This window comes from Mycteria americana, chromosome 9 (assembly GCF_035582795.1).
Source record: "Mycteria americana isolate JAX WOST 10 ecotype Jacksonville Zoo and Gardens chromosome 9, USCA_MyAme_1.0, whole genome shotgun sequence".
Classification (NCBI taxonomy): Eukaryota; Metazoa; Chordata; class Aves; order Ciconiiformes; family Ciconiidae; genus Mycteria; species Mycteria americana.
In genome coordinates this window covers 29964537-29984350 of record NC_134373.1, presented here as the reverse complement: position 1 = coordinate 29984350, position 19814 = coordinate 29964537, and the positions used below count along the sequence as shown (strand labels likewise).

General features: G+C 37.2%; 1 protein-coding gene across 3 annotated transcripts in view; it reads right to left on the bottom strand.

The window, feature by feature from the left end:
• The window catches only part of PTPN4 (protein tyrosine phosphatase non-receptor type 4), a 119716-nt gene that overhangs the window by 74598 nt on the left and 25304 nt on the right, over nucleotides 1-19814 (bottom strand). For all 3 annotated transcript variants that reach the window (XM_075512702.1, XM_075512701.1, XM_075512703.1), the window contains exon 2: nucleotides 1957-2111. In XM_075512702.1, the coding sequence (XP_075368817.1) occupies nucleotides 1957-2094 (138 nt within the window). In that variant the 5' untranslated portion in view covers nucleotides 2095-2111. The remainder of the gene's footprint in view (nucleotides 1-1956; nucleotides 2112-19814) is intronic.

Genomic DNA, 19814 nt, shown 5'->3' with positions numbered 1-19814 from the left:
GAATAGACATTTGAGGATTTATAACTGGTGATTCTACTCTAGACAGGCACTAGCATTCTCTAACAACATACAGCTTTAGAACACTTAGATCAAAAAGAAGCATAACCTCCCATACTTCTTGTACAACAATTATTCCTTTTTTTAGCCAACTCTTATAAACAAACAAAAAACTGCAAGACAGACATTTTAATGAAAAACTCATGCACCTGAAAGCAGAGAACACAACATTTACAATTTCTCATGCACTTTTAATGCTTTGTCTCCAACTACCTTCTGTGCATAGTGCTTTTTGGCAGGCAGTATAGACTTGTTAACAAGGATGAGAAGATAAGAGATATAGAAGAGCAGTAGAATATTGTAGAGAAAAAGGGAAAAGGTATGTAGGAGAAATTATCCCAGAAAGGAGATGAGGCTTGGTGTTGATAAATTGAAGTCTTTGGTCATCCCTCCCCCAGCTCCATCATCCAAAATTCCCACCCTTAACTACTCAGAAGTCCCAAAAAGTTAAATAGCTCCTGAATGAACTATAAAAATGCCTTAAGAGAACATCCCAAAACCTTCTATCCTGATTGAAAAATCTAAAACAAATAACCACCAGTCTACCTCTAAATCTTAAGCCAGTCGACACTGGATCCTTGCAAGTTTTTGCTAGATAACAGAGATTTCACTCCTCTGATAGGCAGCTGCAGGCTGCACAGGCTCTAACCACCTGATTACAGAATAGAGAAATGCAGTCACTCTCACAAATCTTCCCTAAAACATTAAAATGTATCAATATTCTCACTAAACACTGTATATCAAAATCCAATATAATTACTGAGCATTACAGCTTTTTCAAATAGTCCAAATTAAACTTGTTCACACAGATTTGAGAACTGTTTCAGCTTCTCCCTCACTTCCCAGCTGAAGTCCCACAGCCTTTTTTGGTATTGAGCTACTCCTTCACTCCATTCACTGAAGTTCAATTTTCTCTTGAAAAACTTTAACAATCATGCCACCTGTAACTTTTATCATTACATTATTCAACATTTCTCCACGAGTCATAAATTCTATAGCTTATAACGTAAAAGCTGAGTTCTCCTGCCCCGGGACACCCCACAGCTTCTTTCCTGTTGAGTTCTGGTTCTTCTCACACAAAGATCACTTTAAATGCTTTAATGTTTTCTTGTGAGGTCCTTGCCTGCTGTTTGTGGTGGTTTTTTTCCTCAAGAAGTCTAAAGAAATGGTTGCACTTGTGTGAACATGTACACAAAATCATGAACATTTTAATTTTAACTCCATATCAAGGATTACAGATTAGAAAATCTGATGAATAACCTATTTTAAATTCCAGGCTTATATGTAAAAGTTATTCACTTTTCCCAGTGACAGTCCTCAGCACTCAGCTACCAGCTTCCTATTTTCTTTCCTGCCATCCTCATTAGTGCATTAGAAGGTAGTGAGTTTAAGCGAGGGAAATCACAGAACAAGAATATAATCTGAGAAAAGCAAAAAGATACTTCAAAATGATAGCTGTAATGAAATATGACCATTCACATGATTGACCATAGTTCGCTAAGCAGCCAAGAGAAGAGTTACCATTACACCTTACTCACGCTCAAAATGCGAAAACCAGAACGGAGTAAAACAAAAGCTCGCTTCTCATTCAACTCAGTGGCAAAACTGCCCTCCATTTCCACTATACAACTTTAGCCCATGAAGAAAATTACTAGAAATAAACTATGCTTTGTATACTCAATTTTGAAATGAAGATCTGTTAGTACTAAAGAGGATGCCAGAATGACTAAGTAAGTTCACAGTGACTTAGTGCGTACGTGTACAAGCATGCCTGCCTGAATATAACTTCCCCTTCTATTCTGTACTTAACAGTATTTTGAAAGTCAAACTCTAGCCATACAAGCCCAGCAAAGGAAAGCAAGCTCGGTGATATTGATTTACCATAAGCAAATTACTTACATTAACTCTGAAAGCTTGTACAGTGTTATCCAGGAGAAGAATGTTGCAGACCACCTCCGTATGCTGCCTGTCTCGTGCCAGCTCAGATGCTCGTACATTGTAGGTTCTGCCAGCAGGCAATCGGAAACGTGCGGTCATTACTGTCCACACACAGTCTTTAGGCAAAAAAAAAAAAGAAAAAAAAAATTAAAAATGATCAAAAAGTGCAAGCACAAGAATGTCATACTTCCAAGAAAGGTCAACACACAGCAAGTCCATTGTTAAAAAACTCCATCATAGACAAAAGAAAAATGAGTACTAAATTAATAGTATCCAATAATGAAACAATATATTACAAATTACAACACAACCTTATTCTAAAATACTCAGTCCTTTACTTTCTGTCCATTGTCCACTTCCTCCCTATTTTAAGGTTGGTTTGTGGGGATTTTTTGGGTTGGGGGGGGGGGGGTGTTGGGTGTTTTTTTTGTTTGGTTGTGTTTGGTTTTGTTTTGTTTTTTAAAGATTCAGAATAGCATTTTCACTTCAAAAAGCATTGCAATTGCTGGACATCATGGCTACTAGGCTCCAAATATTAGAGGCAATTAAGTAATTAATTTCAGTGCAAAACAGAAAAAAAAATTTCTTACACCAAAAAGCTTTATACAGAAAAGGCATGAAGAAAAGAGAACAGCAAATATACAAAGATTTTGATGCATTATTCTGCAAAGCTTGTGCATTCACTGTACAATAATTAGACATGAGAATACATAGTGATAACAAAAACATTAGCATTGCCTTTTTTTTTTTTTTTTTTTGTAATTACAACATGAATGGCTAAAGGTTTGACAAACTACTGAATCTTCCATCTAGGTCAATTTGATTGGATTTACATCTTTAGTTTGGAAGCACAAACAATTCTTATTCTCCAAATAAGGAGCTGTGACCAACAGAAGTCTACACCCTGTGCTAAGTGCTGATAAATAAAATGCAAGAGTCGAAATGTGACTTTCACTTTTCAAAACTAAGATTGTAATGATTATCCCACAACCCCAATCCAGCAAAGTACTTATGTGCACACCTGATGCTATTAGCCCTATCCAATTATATTAGTTACTTTAAGTACTTTGCAGGATCAGGGCTTGTGATTCACTTAATTACACACTCAGTGAACTATTTCTACATCCTTTGACAAGGGCGTAAGCAAACAAAGTTTCATAACTTAAGTAGAGAATATATTGAGATAGAAAATTAAAGTATCTTAAAATATCTTAAAAAGTAGTAAAATAAAACAGATATTCTCAAAACTGAATATAAAATGATTGATTTTTCCTTATTCTGTGAAAAATTATGAAGACTTCAAAAATGTTTACATGTTTGCTTCCTATTTTGAAAGGGGTGAGTGTGTACCATGACAAAAAAAGGAGAATTTAACAGAGGACAGCAAACATCCCAGCAATGATTAGACACCTTGCCTGAATGATAAGAGATATCTGTGCTCCAATATACACAAATGAATAGGGGTAAGAAGTAAAAGATCAATTCCCTCCTAAAGAGTTGATAGCTTAGATACTTAGGCCCTCGTGGGAAAGTGGAGGACCAAGATCCAAGCCGCCTGTATCAGGAAGGGCTGGGAATTTGCAGTTTAACCTTCTTCCCACTGCCTGCAGCCAACCTCCTGAGCGACTGCCCTAAAAATCCCTGGGGTATTTTGCTTTTCTAGAGTACATCTTCAGCTCTTTCAGCATGATCACACATCTCAGACATAAAAAAGATCTTTTTAATGATAATCTGTCCTTGCAAAATGTTTCAGTTTTGACTTAACCAGCATTTTCAGATTAAAGAGTACTTGTTTCCTTACCAGACAGCTTTTTTTTTTTTTTTGGCTACTCAGTCACTCTGGCTTCAGAACTGCAATGCTGTATTCATGCAGAATTACAGCAAGTTTATTTTTGTTTTGCTAAACCAACATGACAAACTGTGAAAGGATAAAGATACCAGATAAACCCACCAGCTGCAAGCTAAACTCACGACTTTCTCTTAATGATAAAATAATGAAAAATTGTGTCGCAAACATTAAAACCCAAAGTAAAGCCTAACAAGAAAGTACACATCTGACAACTCCTCATGAAGAGCCTGCTTCCACTAGGCCTTCTACAAGTCTCAAAAATAAAAGGCAGAAAACCTTTAACAGAGAAGAACAGGTAACTGAACCTCCATACCAGTGATGAGTCAACAACACAACATTTGACAAACAATGTTTTATGTCACACAGACACAATCTAAAAGTCAACCACCTTACTAGCCATAACAGCGTAAAGATCAGCATCTTTATCAGTGCAGCTACACAACCAATACCTATAGCCAAGACTTTAGAGTGGTATTTGCCTGTGAGCTGAATCAAAGAAGATTTCAGAAAAGCATATAATTTGATTCAAAACAGTTTATCCATACCACAGAAACAACCCTTTGACAGGCATATTTTACAAGGATTTGCATAAGTGACAAATCCACCAAGACACAGTGAGGGTTATCTCAAGAGTCCTTTCCCACAAATACAAACACTAGTGCACAAAGTAGGACTGTTTAGCTTCCAAGTAAGTATTGCACTCCTCACAAAACCATTTGGAGGTGAGGACTACCAAACTGTTGAGTCTAACTCAACAATTCACAATTTCGCAGCAGAAAAAAAGACTTGTTAAAGGCCAAAAACCATCATGCTTTAAGGGAACAAAAAAGGCAAATCTCACCTTTCCCTCCTGTTTTCTCCCCTATTTTTGTCTTATTTGCTGATCAAGACCAAAAATATTTCTTCTTTCCTCATCACCACCTTCAACCAGACAGAAAACTTCTAGGTTTCAAACAGAGCAAATTCATAAGAGTGAGCAAGGAGAAAATCTGCCCTTAGTGATCCTCAGAATCCTTCAATACCAAGCAACCGTTCACTGTGTCCTTTGATAGACCCAACCTGCGGACCCAGCAAGGTTCTTGCTGTAACACAGTTATCTTCACTCCAACCAAACAAAAGCATTGACTAGTCACAGACAGTGATTCGTGTCTTTCTCATTGTACATAAATGAAATCATCAAATTCAAGAAAGAAGGCACTGTATTTTGAGTTTGCTAAGGAAACAGGGACAGCTTTATTGGGTCAGAATAACAGTTCACCTAGCTCACAGACCTGAAGGGCAATGCCTTCTCACTCTCTTTAAGGAAGGAAGAAATGAATAGGGGACACACAAAGATATTTCTCACATACTGTTCCACAGTCTGGAGTTTAGCATCTTCCTGGTGTGGAGCTCATATTCACACCATGCTGGACTTCAGTCATTCATGAATGTTTTCTTCATGGACTTAGGAAACCATGTTTTGAACTTTCAGGTTAGGCAATGAAGCATTATATTCCATGTCCCACATACAATACATAGTAGCCTGAACAGCCACCTTGTATTAGACAAGTTTCTTCCATGAAACTAAGGCTTTTGCAACTACAGAATACAGTTTTACAACTAAGTGTAATAACTGAAATCCTGAAATACTTCCATAGTTTCTTTGCTGACATACGGGGAAAGAATAACTTTGAATAACTGTTATATTTCCATTTTGTAGAAGTATGTGGGGATTGTATTAAAACGCCTTCACCATCACATGCTCTCTCAAAAATACTCCTCCTCCTAAGAACTGCCAGGGCTATTACATATAACTGCTTAGTGGCCAATCATTTGTACACAACCCATATTTACACCTCTATCAGCATACGTACACACAAAAAGGACGCAGTTGTTAAGCAGAGACAGACCCCGCAATTACTGGTCTTACTGTGAGACACTTGTTTTACAATATAATTGGCCCTGAACTGTACCCATATCATCTTTACTACTCCCTTCTTCTAGAAACACATGCACCAAGAACACAGACAATATTATTTCTCCTGACCAGGTATTGCCATTCTTGTATACATTCTGAAAACATGCTAGCAAAATAGTGAGATGGCTAGCTATTGTATATGAGGTTATAAGTCCAGCAAATTCCCAGCAAATACTGATATATAAAATGACAAAACTGATAAAAATTCAGCTACACTGGTTGCGAACTTCTGAAACAAAAATGATATAGCTGAAGTTAATATGGAACAAATGAAGGACTGACTTCAAGCTCCAAAATAAAATCTGCAGTCCCAAAAGAAATAGGAGTAAAGACAAAAGGTGAGATTCAACCAAATAAAGTTTGAGAACAACTGGTTTAAGCAGCAGGTTAACTTAAGCAAGGTACTACCTGTGTGTGCATATCCATGTCATGGACAGCACCACGGCCACTTATGCTAAAAATCTTTCTATAAATCTAATTTAAATAATCCACTTGTATATAAATTGGATTAATCTTTGCATATGAAGAAGGTTTCTGCTTATAATTTTTCAGCGTCTTCTGCTAAGCATGTAATATTTAGACACTTGAATTAGTAATCCAAAGCACGTGCTGCTACAGCAACTGGAGAAGGACAGAACTTGTGCAATGAAACTCCACTTACCTCTCAGGTCTGTGGGGGGAGTAAATTGTACATTTCCTGCCTGAGCTCAGGTTTCAAGCGATGAAGCAATTCCAGGGAGTGTTCCCTATCAAAGGGCAGAACATTCCTGCGATACTGGCTTGGTTAGGGCGTTAAAGAGCATACAGAAGCTTCACAAGTGAATTTTCGGCATCCTCTATTCTTTTATGTAAAAGTATAAAGTAAAATGACAATTTGCTTGGACTTACAGTAAATTAACCAATTTTAAGCAGCTTAATAAATAAGCAGTTGGTTAAGAAGGTAATTAACTGAAATTAAATTTATCCAAGAGTGCAACAGATTCGCTGACTTGAAGTAAAGAGTTCTTTTAAAGTGAGTTTGCATTGTGTTCTGTACACAAAGACAACGCCACCTTAGCACAGTACAGTATGCACATGTGCATGAAAGGACATGAGAAATTTCATTTTTCATGGCTAATCTAAAGCAGCTGAGAAGCTAATGCATTGCCAGGTTTCCATTTGTTTAGAAGCTGGTATTTTAGCAACCCAGAAGGCATGTATTTCCACTGTAGCCCACCTGCTGATTTGGGTCCAACATAGTACATGAATTTGCTGCAAGAGGTGGAAAAGTAGGCCAGACTCATAGAAAAACCACATTCTTATAACATGATGTAGCTTGAATAGATTGAACATTGAATAGATGAAACACGAACATTGAAACATTGAATAGATTACAGACCCTATGGTTACTAAAATTATCCAGACATTCCAATTAGGAGGAAAAAAAAAACAAACACCAAAACATTAGAAATACAAAGAAAATTTTGAAGGTTTAAACAGAGTAATACAACCTGCCATATTTCAAGCAAACACCGAGTTATATCTAGAATCCATCTTCATATATGTTTACTGTAAACATGTTATTGAAACTATATTAAATGTTTTATCCAAAACCAGTTTGAAAATGCTAAGCATTAGTTGATTGTGCACTATTTTGAGGGAAGTCCACATTAGTCCAACAAATAAAAGTTCAAATTTTTTATCTTTCAAAAATTTGTTTTGAAAGCTTTCAGCAATTCTGATGTAGCACACAGCTTCAGGACATTCCTTATAAATAAAATCAGAGTAGGAATGCATTTTCATTTAAGTGAATCAACCCATGCACTACAATCCTGAACTAGTTCCAATGATTCATACTTCATTCATTTCTTCCTGCTTTCTGCTGACCAAACAATGGAAAGTATCCATAATTCTTGAAAGCTAGTGTGTAAACTTTGGGTTATTTCACTTTGCTGTCACCAGGTGCAAAGGTCCAAGCTAGACTTCTAGCCAGGCAACAGCATCATTAATGATTCTGGGGTCTATCAAAATCTTATCCTTTTTTAAGTTTATTAATTATCTGTAATAATTAATTAAATTCATTCTGCTTAAAGAAAATAATACACTCCTGTAAAGCTACCATATAGTGACTTATTAAACTCTTCCACTGGAAAAGAGGGATATCGCATTTTTCCTATTGACAAACTGGGAGTTACAGTGACCGCACAATGTAACTACAAGCACAATTCCTTCAGTGCTACTACATTCCCAAAGAGTAGTCAAAAAGAGAGCACTGGATGCAAGGAGACATTGGCATTGGAAGTTAGGAAAGTAGTTTCCAAACCGACAGCAACTTCTCTTCACTGGTGGGTAACCAAATTGTCCTCTCATTAGCGCAGGCATCTGCATGGGACTGGCAGCTCTGGGGCTCCAAGCTCACCCCCCTCCTCCGTGAGAGCTTCCTGCACCCTCCTTTACAGCCTGGCCCTAAGCAGCCTCCCCGCTTCATATGCAAAGCTGGTACACCAAACTTATCTAATCTCCAGCTGCTTTTATACATTCCCTCAAGACTTTTGTTATCTGCAGGCACTCTGAGCTGCTTGATTAAATCCCTCACAGATGCAAGTATAGAACAGCAAAAGAAATTCCTTCTGCAAGTATTTCACTCTTGAGAGCAATAAACAACACCACACTCACATGCCCCCAAAATGTCCATGATCTCACCTGCATTTCAGTGAATGTGTTACTCTTACCTCCTCAATCCTCAACCACATAAAGAGCCAAATCTAACACAAAAAGCATTAATTCTTAAAGCACATCTGACAGTTTCTGAAAATTTTGGGCCTGAAGTTCAACAGCTGAGAGAAAAGAAGTTGAATTTAGCCTCTCTTCTCCACCATCAGCTTCTCTGATACATGAGCCAGTAACAGAGAATTAATATTCTATCACTTATTCAGATAAGTTTCTAAGATTCTTAATTCATCTCATTTTATGAACACGAGGATTTCATGGGGTTGGCTGTGGATTTCAGTACAGGCTCGACACCTAAATTAATAATTACTCTGTTTAAAAATTACTTGAGGACTTCCTTTTTCTTTATTTAAGACCCCCTTCTATAATGCTTTTTATCTACTTCTTTGGACAGGGATTTCAAATTTGAACTACTGCTGTGTGATACCAAGCAAGATTTTCTTTGTTTATAATCACATAATTACTAACAGAGACAAAAGGTTAAAGATGAAACACCTTGCTCTGTCACTCCCAGAATTTCATTCTTTCCAACATAAAAATAATAATTAACAAGTGTTCAGTCACTCTACACAGGGCAGTGGCCAATCTGTTAGAGAAAGCTGGAGGACGTATACCAGAACACAGCACATCAGTTTGGTAGTACTATAGCAATCTACTATTTCATCTGAAAAATAAACTGTTTTGACGATTTGACAATTCCCTCCCTTGCTCCTCCATGCCCCCAAGAACAAGAGCATAGCGAACAGAAAAGCCTATTATAAATGACACTTCTATCTAATTAAATGTCAAACTCATTATGCTTAAACTGTATGCACAACGCTCCAAAAAAAAGCCTCTCAAATTCAGCTGCTCCCTTTCTCTGCTTTGGGTCTGAAGTAGGATAGTGCAGGAAGTCTGGTATCTGCTTTTCTTCACTCCTATACATAACATTTCAGGAAACACAAAGACATCAAGATAAAATTCATTAGTTTGAGATTACAATACTTACTGGCACAGTTTAGAAGTAATACTAATAAAAAAAGTAGTTCTTAGAAACCATGCCATCAACACTGCTAATTATTTTGAACCTAAAACCTTTATGTCCTCCCTTTCTATGCCCAGTCATTTTTCACATGAAGAAAGTAACTCTTCCATCTTCACTATGCAGGACTCTAGATTAGATACAGCCCGAGAAGATATTAAAAAATTTTTGAGGAAAAAAAGACCAAAAAAAAAGAACAAATAGACTTATAGATTCCAAACAGCTCAATATGGTTCATTTTAAACCCATTTTTAAGTTTCAAATTTAGTCTTAGTGAATACCTGTCCACACCACATTACAACTAGCAGCCTGATAAATGCACTGGATTTCCATAGCACATCCTTTCATAGTAAATCTGATCTCTTTTTTCAGTTTTTGACCAGTTTTCTAGATGGGGAACTGAGCTTCAGAGAGGCTGAAGAAATACACCCAATACACTAGAAGTCTGCAACTAAGAAAGATCTAGAATTAAAATAGTCACCTTTTTTTTTTTTTTACCCTATCCTCCTTCAGCAGGTTCAACCCGTTTCCCTTTTCACTGCAACAGTCTTCTTACAGGTCAGAGTGTGAACGAATGCAAAGACAACAGAAAACCTCCTTCCAACTAGTTCCTGCCAGCTCAAGGCTGCGTACTCACTGACCTGATGATAACAATACTTCAGAAGAGACAGGACTTTTGCATCACTGCCAAATGATGCAAGAAAAACGTCCAGAGTCCACGTGCCTTTAGGAAAAGGCTTCATATCACTCGATATGGTTATAATACCTATGGTCATTCACAAGAAATACAAACCCATCTGTCCTACAGGTGACATACTGAAACCACAATCAGACTTGAAACATCATATGAATCTGTGCAGCTATATTGTTTCTGACCCAGAGACCTTTTATTTGCAGGTGATACTCAGCAGTAAGGTAGTTTTATGAAACAAGTGTCACACACACGCTTGAACAAGATGTGTGACATTTACGTGAGGTTTCAGAGATTATTTTGAGCATAAGCCTAGAAAGTTTCTGTATAACAGCAATATACCCATATGCACCTTAACAAACCAGAAGAAAACACCTATCTCTCTATTAAGCAATAAACTATAATTGATCTTCAGGAGTCATCTAGATCACAGTGTGACTGTGTTACAGAATGGTTTAGGAAAGGCACACCATGGTGTGAAGAAACAGAGCAGGTAGCTGAAGCTAGAAATGTCTTTAAGATATTGGTATAGTTTAAGGCCTGTAATATGAAGACAGAAGTTGATGGCAACCACCAGCTATCACAGCAGCCAGCTTGTGAGCTGGTGAAGACCCATGGAGGGGAGAGCCCCTGAGTGCACGGCTATGGTCGCTGCACCGCTATACGACCACTTCAGCCAGTGCAATGGACAGCAAAGAAACACATGCACCAAGTTAGCAGCAGCCCACGCTCCTGGAATAAGCAATTTAGGATAGAAAATGGCAAAGCTAGCAGAGAAAAAAATTAAATATAACTATTTTTAAAAATCAAAAAAATAAAGAAAAAATAATGCAGACCAAACCCTGAAGCAGTCAGAAAATAATAAAGCTGCCAGAAAAAAGAACTAGGAAAAGAAATACTGTTTAAATATCACAAAATGGTGAATGTAACTATCCTTCTATATTTAAAAAATATTATAAATTAAACAAATACACAAATGCATTGATAAGACATAAAACCACCTTGTTTCCTAGTATGTCAGCTTATGACATTTGGAGGTGTTTATCATGTGTAAAGATTACTAGTAATAAATACAAAAGTTTTCCAAGTGAGTTCCACCTCCAATATTTTAAACTTGATTATATCCATAACATGCCCTTGTTCGAAAATAGCCTTAAAAATGGCAATCCCTGACCCTCACACAGATGATTACTACATGTAATTCTTCCCACTCCTGGAGCTGGATCTCGTATTCTTGGTTTCATGACTCAATGCTATAATAAGATGTAATAAATGGAGACTATAACGAAACATTACTAAAATATCTTCCTGATAGAAACTTCTCAAAATAAATTTGCAGTTATTTTTTAAATGTGCTCCTAAACTAGGTTAAATAGATTTAAATACATTTTTCATTAAAAGGAAGTTCTGGCTCCCATACAACCCTAAGATTAGGAAGCCTAAATATTTACTCACCAAAGGAAAAAAAGGTTGAAATCAGTGCAAGTTCAGACAAACTAAAACCAGAAGCACCAGGTGATAATAACAAGTTAGTATTTTATATCTTGCTTAAGAAGTTGGGTGGGGGGGAAGAGGAACAGGGATGGGGACCCAAAAACCAACCAACAAACCCCAAAAAACCCCAAATATCTTCCTACAGCTTTCCTGAAAAGTACCACGGGCTAACTAAATTTGACTCCCCTTTGCTATACAACTCCAAAAAATATTTCTTTACCTATTAAAAAAAGGAGTTTACAGTTCTCTACAGGCCTAGTAGAAACCAAAAGCTCTTTAGTATCTAAAAGGAGCCTGGTAACCTTCGAGCCTTTAATGACAATATACAACTGTCTATAGCTATAATAACTTTGTACAGTGCTTTCAGGACCCTAATTATTAACAGCCTGACTACATGCACTGAATCAAGGAAATGTTGCAAGTGAGAATTAGGGTTTTATTTCAGCTTTTCCATCTACAAAAATTGTGTTAAAAACACCTCCTATAAGAAGCCAAAAAGAGAAAGAAAGTACATGTAAATAACAACTGCTGGTCTTCAACAGTTGCATACAACTAAGCAGCTAAAACGGGGGTAAAACACCAAATGCTGTAAAGTTACATGTTCTAACTTCGTGTGGCTGTAAATGAACACAAGTCCCACATCCTATACCCCGGTACAAGCTTCAACCGCAATTATCTGAAGACAACGCCAAGAGAAAACATACCGATGGAAAAAATCTGTGGGCTAGCTATTAACCACTCAAGCACCCATGGATCAATACTGCTGCATGCAGCAGGATCTTCAAGTCCAGAGGAACTAGTTGAATTGGCAGCTGTAGTTCCAGCCATGGCATCTGTGTTGTGAAGCCTTTGAAGCTGAAGGCAGTCTGAACTGAAAACAAACTGGCAAAATTCAGAAAAAGCTTTTATTCTACTCATAGCCAACTTCAAGTTGAATTTTGGCTGGCACTAGAACTAAAGTATTAGACAGAGGGAGGAAAGTTGTCTGTGTATATTCCATTCAGAATTGCTAAACCTAAGCCAAATTATCTTCAATAGACTTAAACACAGCAGATGCTAATTCTAAGGCTGAATATAACCAATTGGACACTTTCCATCAAAATTAGTTTTTAATCAGAAATGCCATTTCCACAAAATAGAAATTTTCACATGGAAATTTTCAGTTTTGCCAAAACCCACCGATATTCTGCTGGAAACATTAAAATAATGCCTGCCTGGCTACCTGCCTGGAAAACGCTTGTCAACTCCGCTTCCTCCTCCAACAGAAAACAAACTAAGGGAAGTCTTCTAGCAGCACTGCCCAGAGAAGTGACCTCACTCCATCCATGCCCCCGGCTCTCAGCTGCCCTGCCTCGCACTCCTTTGCCGAGCACCCGGATACTCAGCCTCTCCCCAGCTTTTTGGCCCTGGGGTATGAGAGCGGAGAAGGTCGCGTCTTTGGTTGCTCTTGGGGTGCACTAGAGAGTCACCCCAAAGCACGTCTGGGCACTAGAATGAAAAGCTCTCCACACAGGGAGAGAGCAGCTTTGCTATCGGACCTGCCCAGTAGCAAAAGAATCATCCTATTCACATAATCCCAAATTTGAAATTCTCCTTTTATCTATTCATTTATTTATAAGAGCTCTCACATTTTACAACTTCAGTGCAGCTCAGGTAAGTAGTTTTCTGACTCGCCTCTGCCTCCTCTCAAAGATTTTCATTATAGGAAACAATTTCCATTTTCAATCCAGCTCAAGAGGACTAGAAGTTCAAAATTATTTGAGTGAATCTGGCAATTAAAATATCACTCATGTGCAAGTGATTAAGCAGTTAAATCTGATAATAATTCACCTGCAGAGAAATTAAAAAATAAATCAATCACAGTTTTGGGGGGTTAGTTTCTTTAGCAAAGTATCTTAAAGAGATCTAAGCTCCCCAGATTTGTAAATTGTATGAACTTACTTTGTAAAAGGATCATTTTCAAAGATCTTGACCAGAAAATGACAGGACAATTCTATCTGTACTTCTTATGAAGTGAAACTCAAGGCCAAACCAAAAGTTTTCCGGAACAGTGACATACTGACCTCAACAGTCGCACCCTGTCAGGGGTTATGACATGATTAAACGTTAAGGCCAGACTACAGGCTCTGTGCACTTATCTTCATATACTCTGAGTTTTGTAAATCGTTAAACTCCAATTAATTTGGTACATACACAAGTAAGAGGAATAATTACTTTCACGTGTATTTCTAACACAGTTATCTAAGAATGCTTTTCCTTTTGGGATGCATTTCCTTCTTTTGAAGCTAAATTGACAAACTTACAGAAGCATATAAAGCTTCTATAAAAAAAAGTATTGGAAGAAAACATAGTGCAAAAGGAAAGACAAGAGCCAAACTTACATAAAAAGTTTATAATTCTTACCAGGGTTCATCAAAGAAGACTTTTGAAAAAGCTTTAAAGTTTTATTTTTTGTTTCTGAATATGACTGTTTTCTTCCTTATAGCTTTGTTCTTTATAGAATTACACAGCAATACTTGGAAGTTTCCACAACATTAACAAAAATAGCAGATGTTATTAATGGTGTGAAAAGCAACATCACACTGTCAAGGCTAACAATGAATATACTGCAACAACAACAAAATAATCACTACATTCTCACATGCAAAAAGTAAAGGCACAAAGTTGCAGGTATACAACTGGAACAGGCACAAAACCTAGAAAGAAGGAATTTTTTAATGCACTACAGCATCAAAAATGAAGTCACACCATGTTACCCACGCAAAACTAAAATTCGGTGACAAACTCTGTATTTATATACTATTCATCTCAGCCCACCCAATTAAATCTCAGACCTTTAATTAGAAGTTAGATTCCTTTTACTAACGTAATAGTGAATTATTTTCCAGGCATAGAGTAAACATTTTCTATAGAAAAGCATTTAGTGTCACTGCATTTCATAAAACATCTGACTGAGAGAAATTATCTGGCCATTTTGCTTGTAGCTGAAAACTTCTAAAATCAGCTGCCATTCAGAATCAGCAAGAAACTTTCAATACTGGTGGTTTGAGATTAATTAATTTAATTATTCTATAATTTACTGAATTTATTTTTAGTAGGAGAACAACTTCTAAAATCTCCTCTAAAGTATTCATGTTCAGGAAGACAACAGAGGCTTTAATGCTACTTTATCATATTGGCTCAGTTCAGTATGAAGTTTCATGTCCACTGAAAATGCAGGCACATAACCATGTTACAAGCCAGTTAATCAACTAAAAACGAAGCAACAAAAGAAACATCACAGCTCCATTTGGAATAAAACATTGCCAAGAAGGGCAAATGAACACACACATGCAGAGTTAGTGTGTGCTGAAGTTAAAGAGCAACAGGCTATTAAAAGGAGAAAGTACAAAATTATAAAAGGCTATTTATAAGCTTAATGTCACACTACTATTTATCACGCTGCTATTTATGGTTTCTCTCACATATTTACCGCTTTTAAGCAAGAACAAAACCCTGAATGCAGTTTAATCACCTGCATATCATAGGGTCTTCCATTTCATTTACTTACTTCTTTGCTGCTCCTGAGAACTTTCATCTGGCCAAATCGATTTCTGGATAGGAAACTAGCACGTACCTCCTGCCACAAACCAACACAGGAAGAGCCCATCGCCCCTGACGATACCTTGACAGTAATCAAATTACCTCCTATTCTTCTTTGTAAAACAACCAGAGGTCTGGAAGTATCCTGCTAAAATATTTTCTCTGCCACTAAAACTGTAAGATGGTTCAAATCCCCACCCCAAGCCTCTTCACTGTGTTGCAGGCTGCAAGCACACAGTTACCATGTCTCAGATGAGAGGGTGGGGGCAAGTTCAGTTTTTGCTTTATCACCTACCAGAACCTTAAATGCCAACCTGATTGTAGCCACAGCCCAATACAGAAATCCACACATTCACGTCATAACAGCAAACCTTCTCAAACTTGTGGTATGCAAGATCAGACCAACTTTTTTTTTTTTTTTTTTTTAAAACAAACCCTAATTCTAAGAAAATCATGCTGACAGAGGTGGTTATATATCTAGTCACTAAACTTTGAGTAAGTTAAACACAAATCAACTTTTCCCCTACATTGCCTATAGCTCTAATCTACTTATTTGTAATAAATAATCTAACCATAAACGTTGCTCTCAAAAGAAGTCTTAATTGAGTGATTAATTTAGCTTTATATGCCACAGTGAAGTTCACACTACTTGTGCAAAAAAAATTACTGTTAAAAATGAACATATGTTATTTTACTGTTCAACTGTATATGGGAGAGACTGTGACATCCTAGCCTTTAACAATCTTTTCCGACTGTTTTAAAAATAAGGATATAGCATTATTTTTCTCTTTGAAGTCAAATGACTGAAGCAGCAGATTGATTTAAGAGCCTTCTATTGCAAACTAATTCACCTTCCAACACACAGCAGCTTTACAAAATGCTTAACAAAAAAAACTATCAGGATAGTCTCTTCCACTGTATTGCTGTTAACAGATACTATTGTAACTGAACAAAACCAGTTATAATCCCCAGGCTGTCAGAAACCAGAAGTTTGCAATGCTGTTCCATCTTTACTGCAATCAGTTCTCTTTGCTCCTCCATGCAAGTGCTAAGCTCTGGAGCCCCACCTCTGCTGAGCCAGGGACTATGCAAGGCAGCAGGTCTGAATGACTGATTTTAAACAATTCCCTCTACTCTCGGTTCTCCTTTGATACTACTGAAAAAGTACTTTAAGTAATAATAAATGATTATGCTAAAAGTACTTTAAGTAATAATAAATTATTATGCTAAATGTCTATCTATTTCAAATTCGTATCAAGCATTTGAAGCATGTGGTAGTCTACAAAAACTTGACAGTGGAGACCTAACGTGAGGCTTAGTGAGTATGTTTTCAGCAAAGTTGGCATGCTACAAATGCCAGAAAGGGATTTCATAGTCAAAATAATAAGGTAATGTAAATTTACAAGAAAAAAAACCAAATTTATCCACAATACCACGATTTCCAAAAGCATGTAAGGAACACACATTTTAAGTAGCTGATCTGCAATGATGGCCTAAGCAACAGTCACAGTATAACACTCACCATGCTACCATATTCGTTACTTCTATATGAGGGGTGAAATTCTGGCTCCAAAGCTATCTGACAAGCATCTCAGTGAGACAACAAGTCAATGTACTTTTATGATAGCAGACCTTTAATATTTGGAAATTCAGTACAAGCTATTATGTAGACAGCTGCCATTTACCCAAAACCCCTATCAAAGACAGGGCAGTAACTCCTCACAGTCAAAACTAAGCATGGAAATGATGCTGCAGTTCGTAAATCTAGGAAGTAACTACTTCCTCACGTGTAATTGTGCTCCATGCCAAACACAGTAAAGGACTTAATAAGTAGGCATATTTCTGCCCAGCATTTCAGTTCTCAAGGATCCGTACGTACTAAGTGACCCATACTGTCAGCGTGCAGCGGAGACACAAATCCCTGACAAAGAAACTCTGAAATTCCTCCAAGCCTGTGGAGCCAAAGAGATTAAAGCCTTTTGAGAGAAATGATAAATTTAAGTGTCCCTAACAAGAAAAACATTTGCAGAATGTACCAAAGTTTCCCAGCATTTTGTTCTTTTGGTAAAGGTGATAATCAAAATTTTTGCTGTTTTCTACAAAAGTAGTGGAAGGGAAGCTGCCAGCAAGTAAAATCATCACTTCCTTAAATACCTTTCCTTTGAGGCCATCACTGAACACTTTTTTCTGCTCAACTGCCAAGCAGTCAACGTTTTGGGACAGATTCATTTCCCTTTTCTAAAAGGGAACAGAAGCTACTGTGGGGGGAAAAAAAAACAAAAAAAATCTAAAAATACAGAGCACAAATGAGTATCTGTGCAGTGCCTCCCTCTGAATAAATGCCATGTGCAGAGACTGTTGATGGTGGAAGGAAGGAACATCTAGAATTCAACCTGGCATCAGCCATCCCAAAATTATGGGCAGTCCCTAGATAAAAGTTCACCAGATCAGGTGTGATTAGTCTCCACTAGTGCTAACTTGCACAAATGAGAAATCATACCTGTAAGATCAATTCAGTAACCAAACCTCAAAAATCATGAATATGAGGCAAGTTTTATGAAGCTTAGTTTCCCAAAAGCTCTAAAAGAGCTCACTCTAGTTGTTTGTTTTATTTAAAATAAAATGCAGTTCTAAAATTTCCCACTACAATTCTTGCTTATATTCAGAGTTCATGAAGTGACAACAAACGGCTACAGCTCGTACAGTCAAACGTATCAGCACAGACTTGCAAAGAAATGAAAACAAGTTACAATAACAAATATTTAAGTTAATTTTATGAACACAATTATAGACAACAAAAATTCCTATCAAGTTGATAATATAAACAAGAAAATTTTCTCAATATATTTTCTCATTTTATAAAGACAGATATGGTCTCTCTTGAGAGAACCATTCTTCTATGAATATTTGATATCAAAAGTAAGATTTTTTTTTTTTGTCTTAGCAAGTACATGTTATCACCCCTGAAAGAAATAACAGATAACAGTGGACAGTGGAGATAGCACATCCTTAAGTTTATGTTTTCAGACATTTAAATGTGGCTACTAATAGCACTTTAAAAGTCATTAGGCATCATTAGGCAATTTAAATAACATACTAATTAAGTAATCTTAAAATAGCCTGGCTCTTGTTCCTGTTGTTTTCCCTGGAAAGGCAGGTACAAACATGGGTCAGATTCACACGCTGATGGTTACAGATTCACAGGTTGATGCAGTAGCCATGATGAAACTACAAAGATAATTATTTATTACTGAAACCATCAGTTTCGTACCACTCCCCTCCTTCAAGTATTCCAGGCCTCCTCCACGTCCCTTCTTCACTTCTCAAGGCTCTAACAGTCCCCCTTCTAACTGTTCAATTCCCTTCACCACTCAAATCCTTCCCTACATTATGCCCATTTCACTGATCACCTTTCAACTTCTCTCTGGCCTACTCAAACCTTGTCTTTGCTACTCCATGCCCTACTCCTTTGGGTAGGGCACAGAAGATGGAACAGCAAATTACCAGAATGTCCCCCAAAACCACAGAAAACCAAATATGTACCACCTGGAGGCAAGAAGAAAAACTGTAGCCAAGAGACAAGAACCATGTCCAAGTCTGCTCCCAAGCTTAAAAGAGAGATGCCAGGTACATCTATAGTCAGAGTAATACCACAGGTGTAAAGTGCCTGATGCACTCTGCGGAGATGCTTTCCACATGGTTATGAATGGAAGGGATGGATGGCAACATCATCACCTACCCAGCATTACCAAAAATCATTAAAAGGCTTTTAAATTTCACAGATTTTAACATGAGGTACAGAAAGATTCCCACACCATCAGAAAAATCCTTAAAGGACCTGCATAGTCAAGTGACCTCCCCCTAACAGTCTCCCAGATGCACAAATTCTGAGTTAATTCTCCGTTTCAGAACTTAGCCCTGCCTCATTTTTCTATGCTCTTCACCAACAGAATTAATTCAACGTCTGTAATGCTTAAGGACAATCTCCTTCAAAACAAGACTTTCAGGAGAAGAGAAATTGCTGCAGGAAAACTGATTAAGTACAAGTCTATTCTCAACATGAACAAACATGTTGACAGTGACATGATACAGCTTTCCAGTAGCTAAGTTTTCTGATACATAAAAAGAGAAGAAAACTTACAGCTTCTATCAAGTGTGAAGACACTCAGAAGATAAGAGATTACATTCATTTTTTCTTTAAAGCTAAAATATTGTACAAAGTGCATTGAGAAGGAACAGTCTAACAACATACAAATGAATCTATGAAGACAGCATTAAAAGGTGAAGAGCTCTCCGAGTCAGCACAGCTGCAATTCTTCTCTTGGGCATTATGTTTAAAAACTCTCTTCATTCACGTGCCTCCACAGTCAGGCCCAATTGGCTTCTTACATCCTCTTCTTTAGGCACTCTTTTATAATTAAACTCAGCTTCCCTAAACTATTTGCTGCCTTCTGCATTACATGACAGAAAGTGAAACTTCTACCTCATACACAGAATCACTATTTTTTTCCCTTGG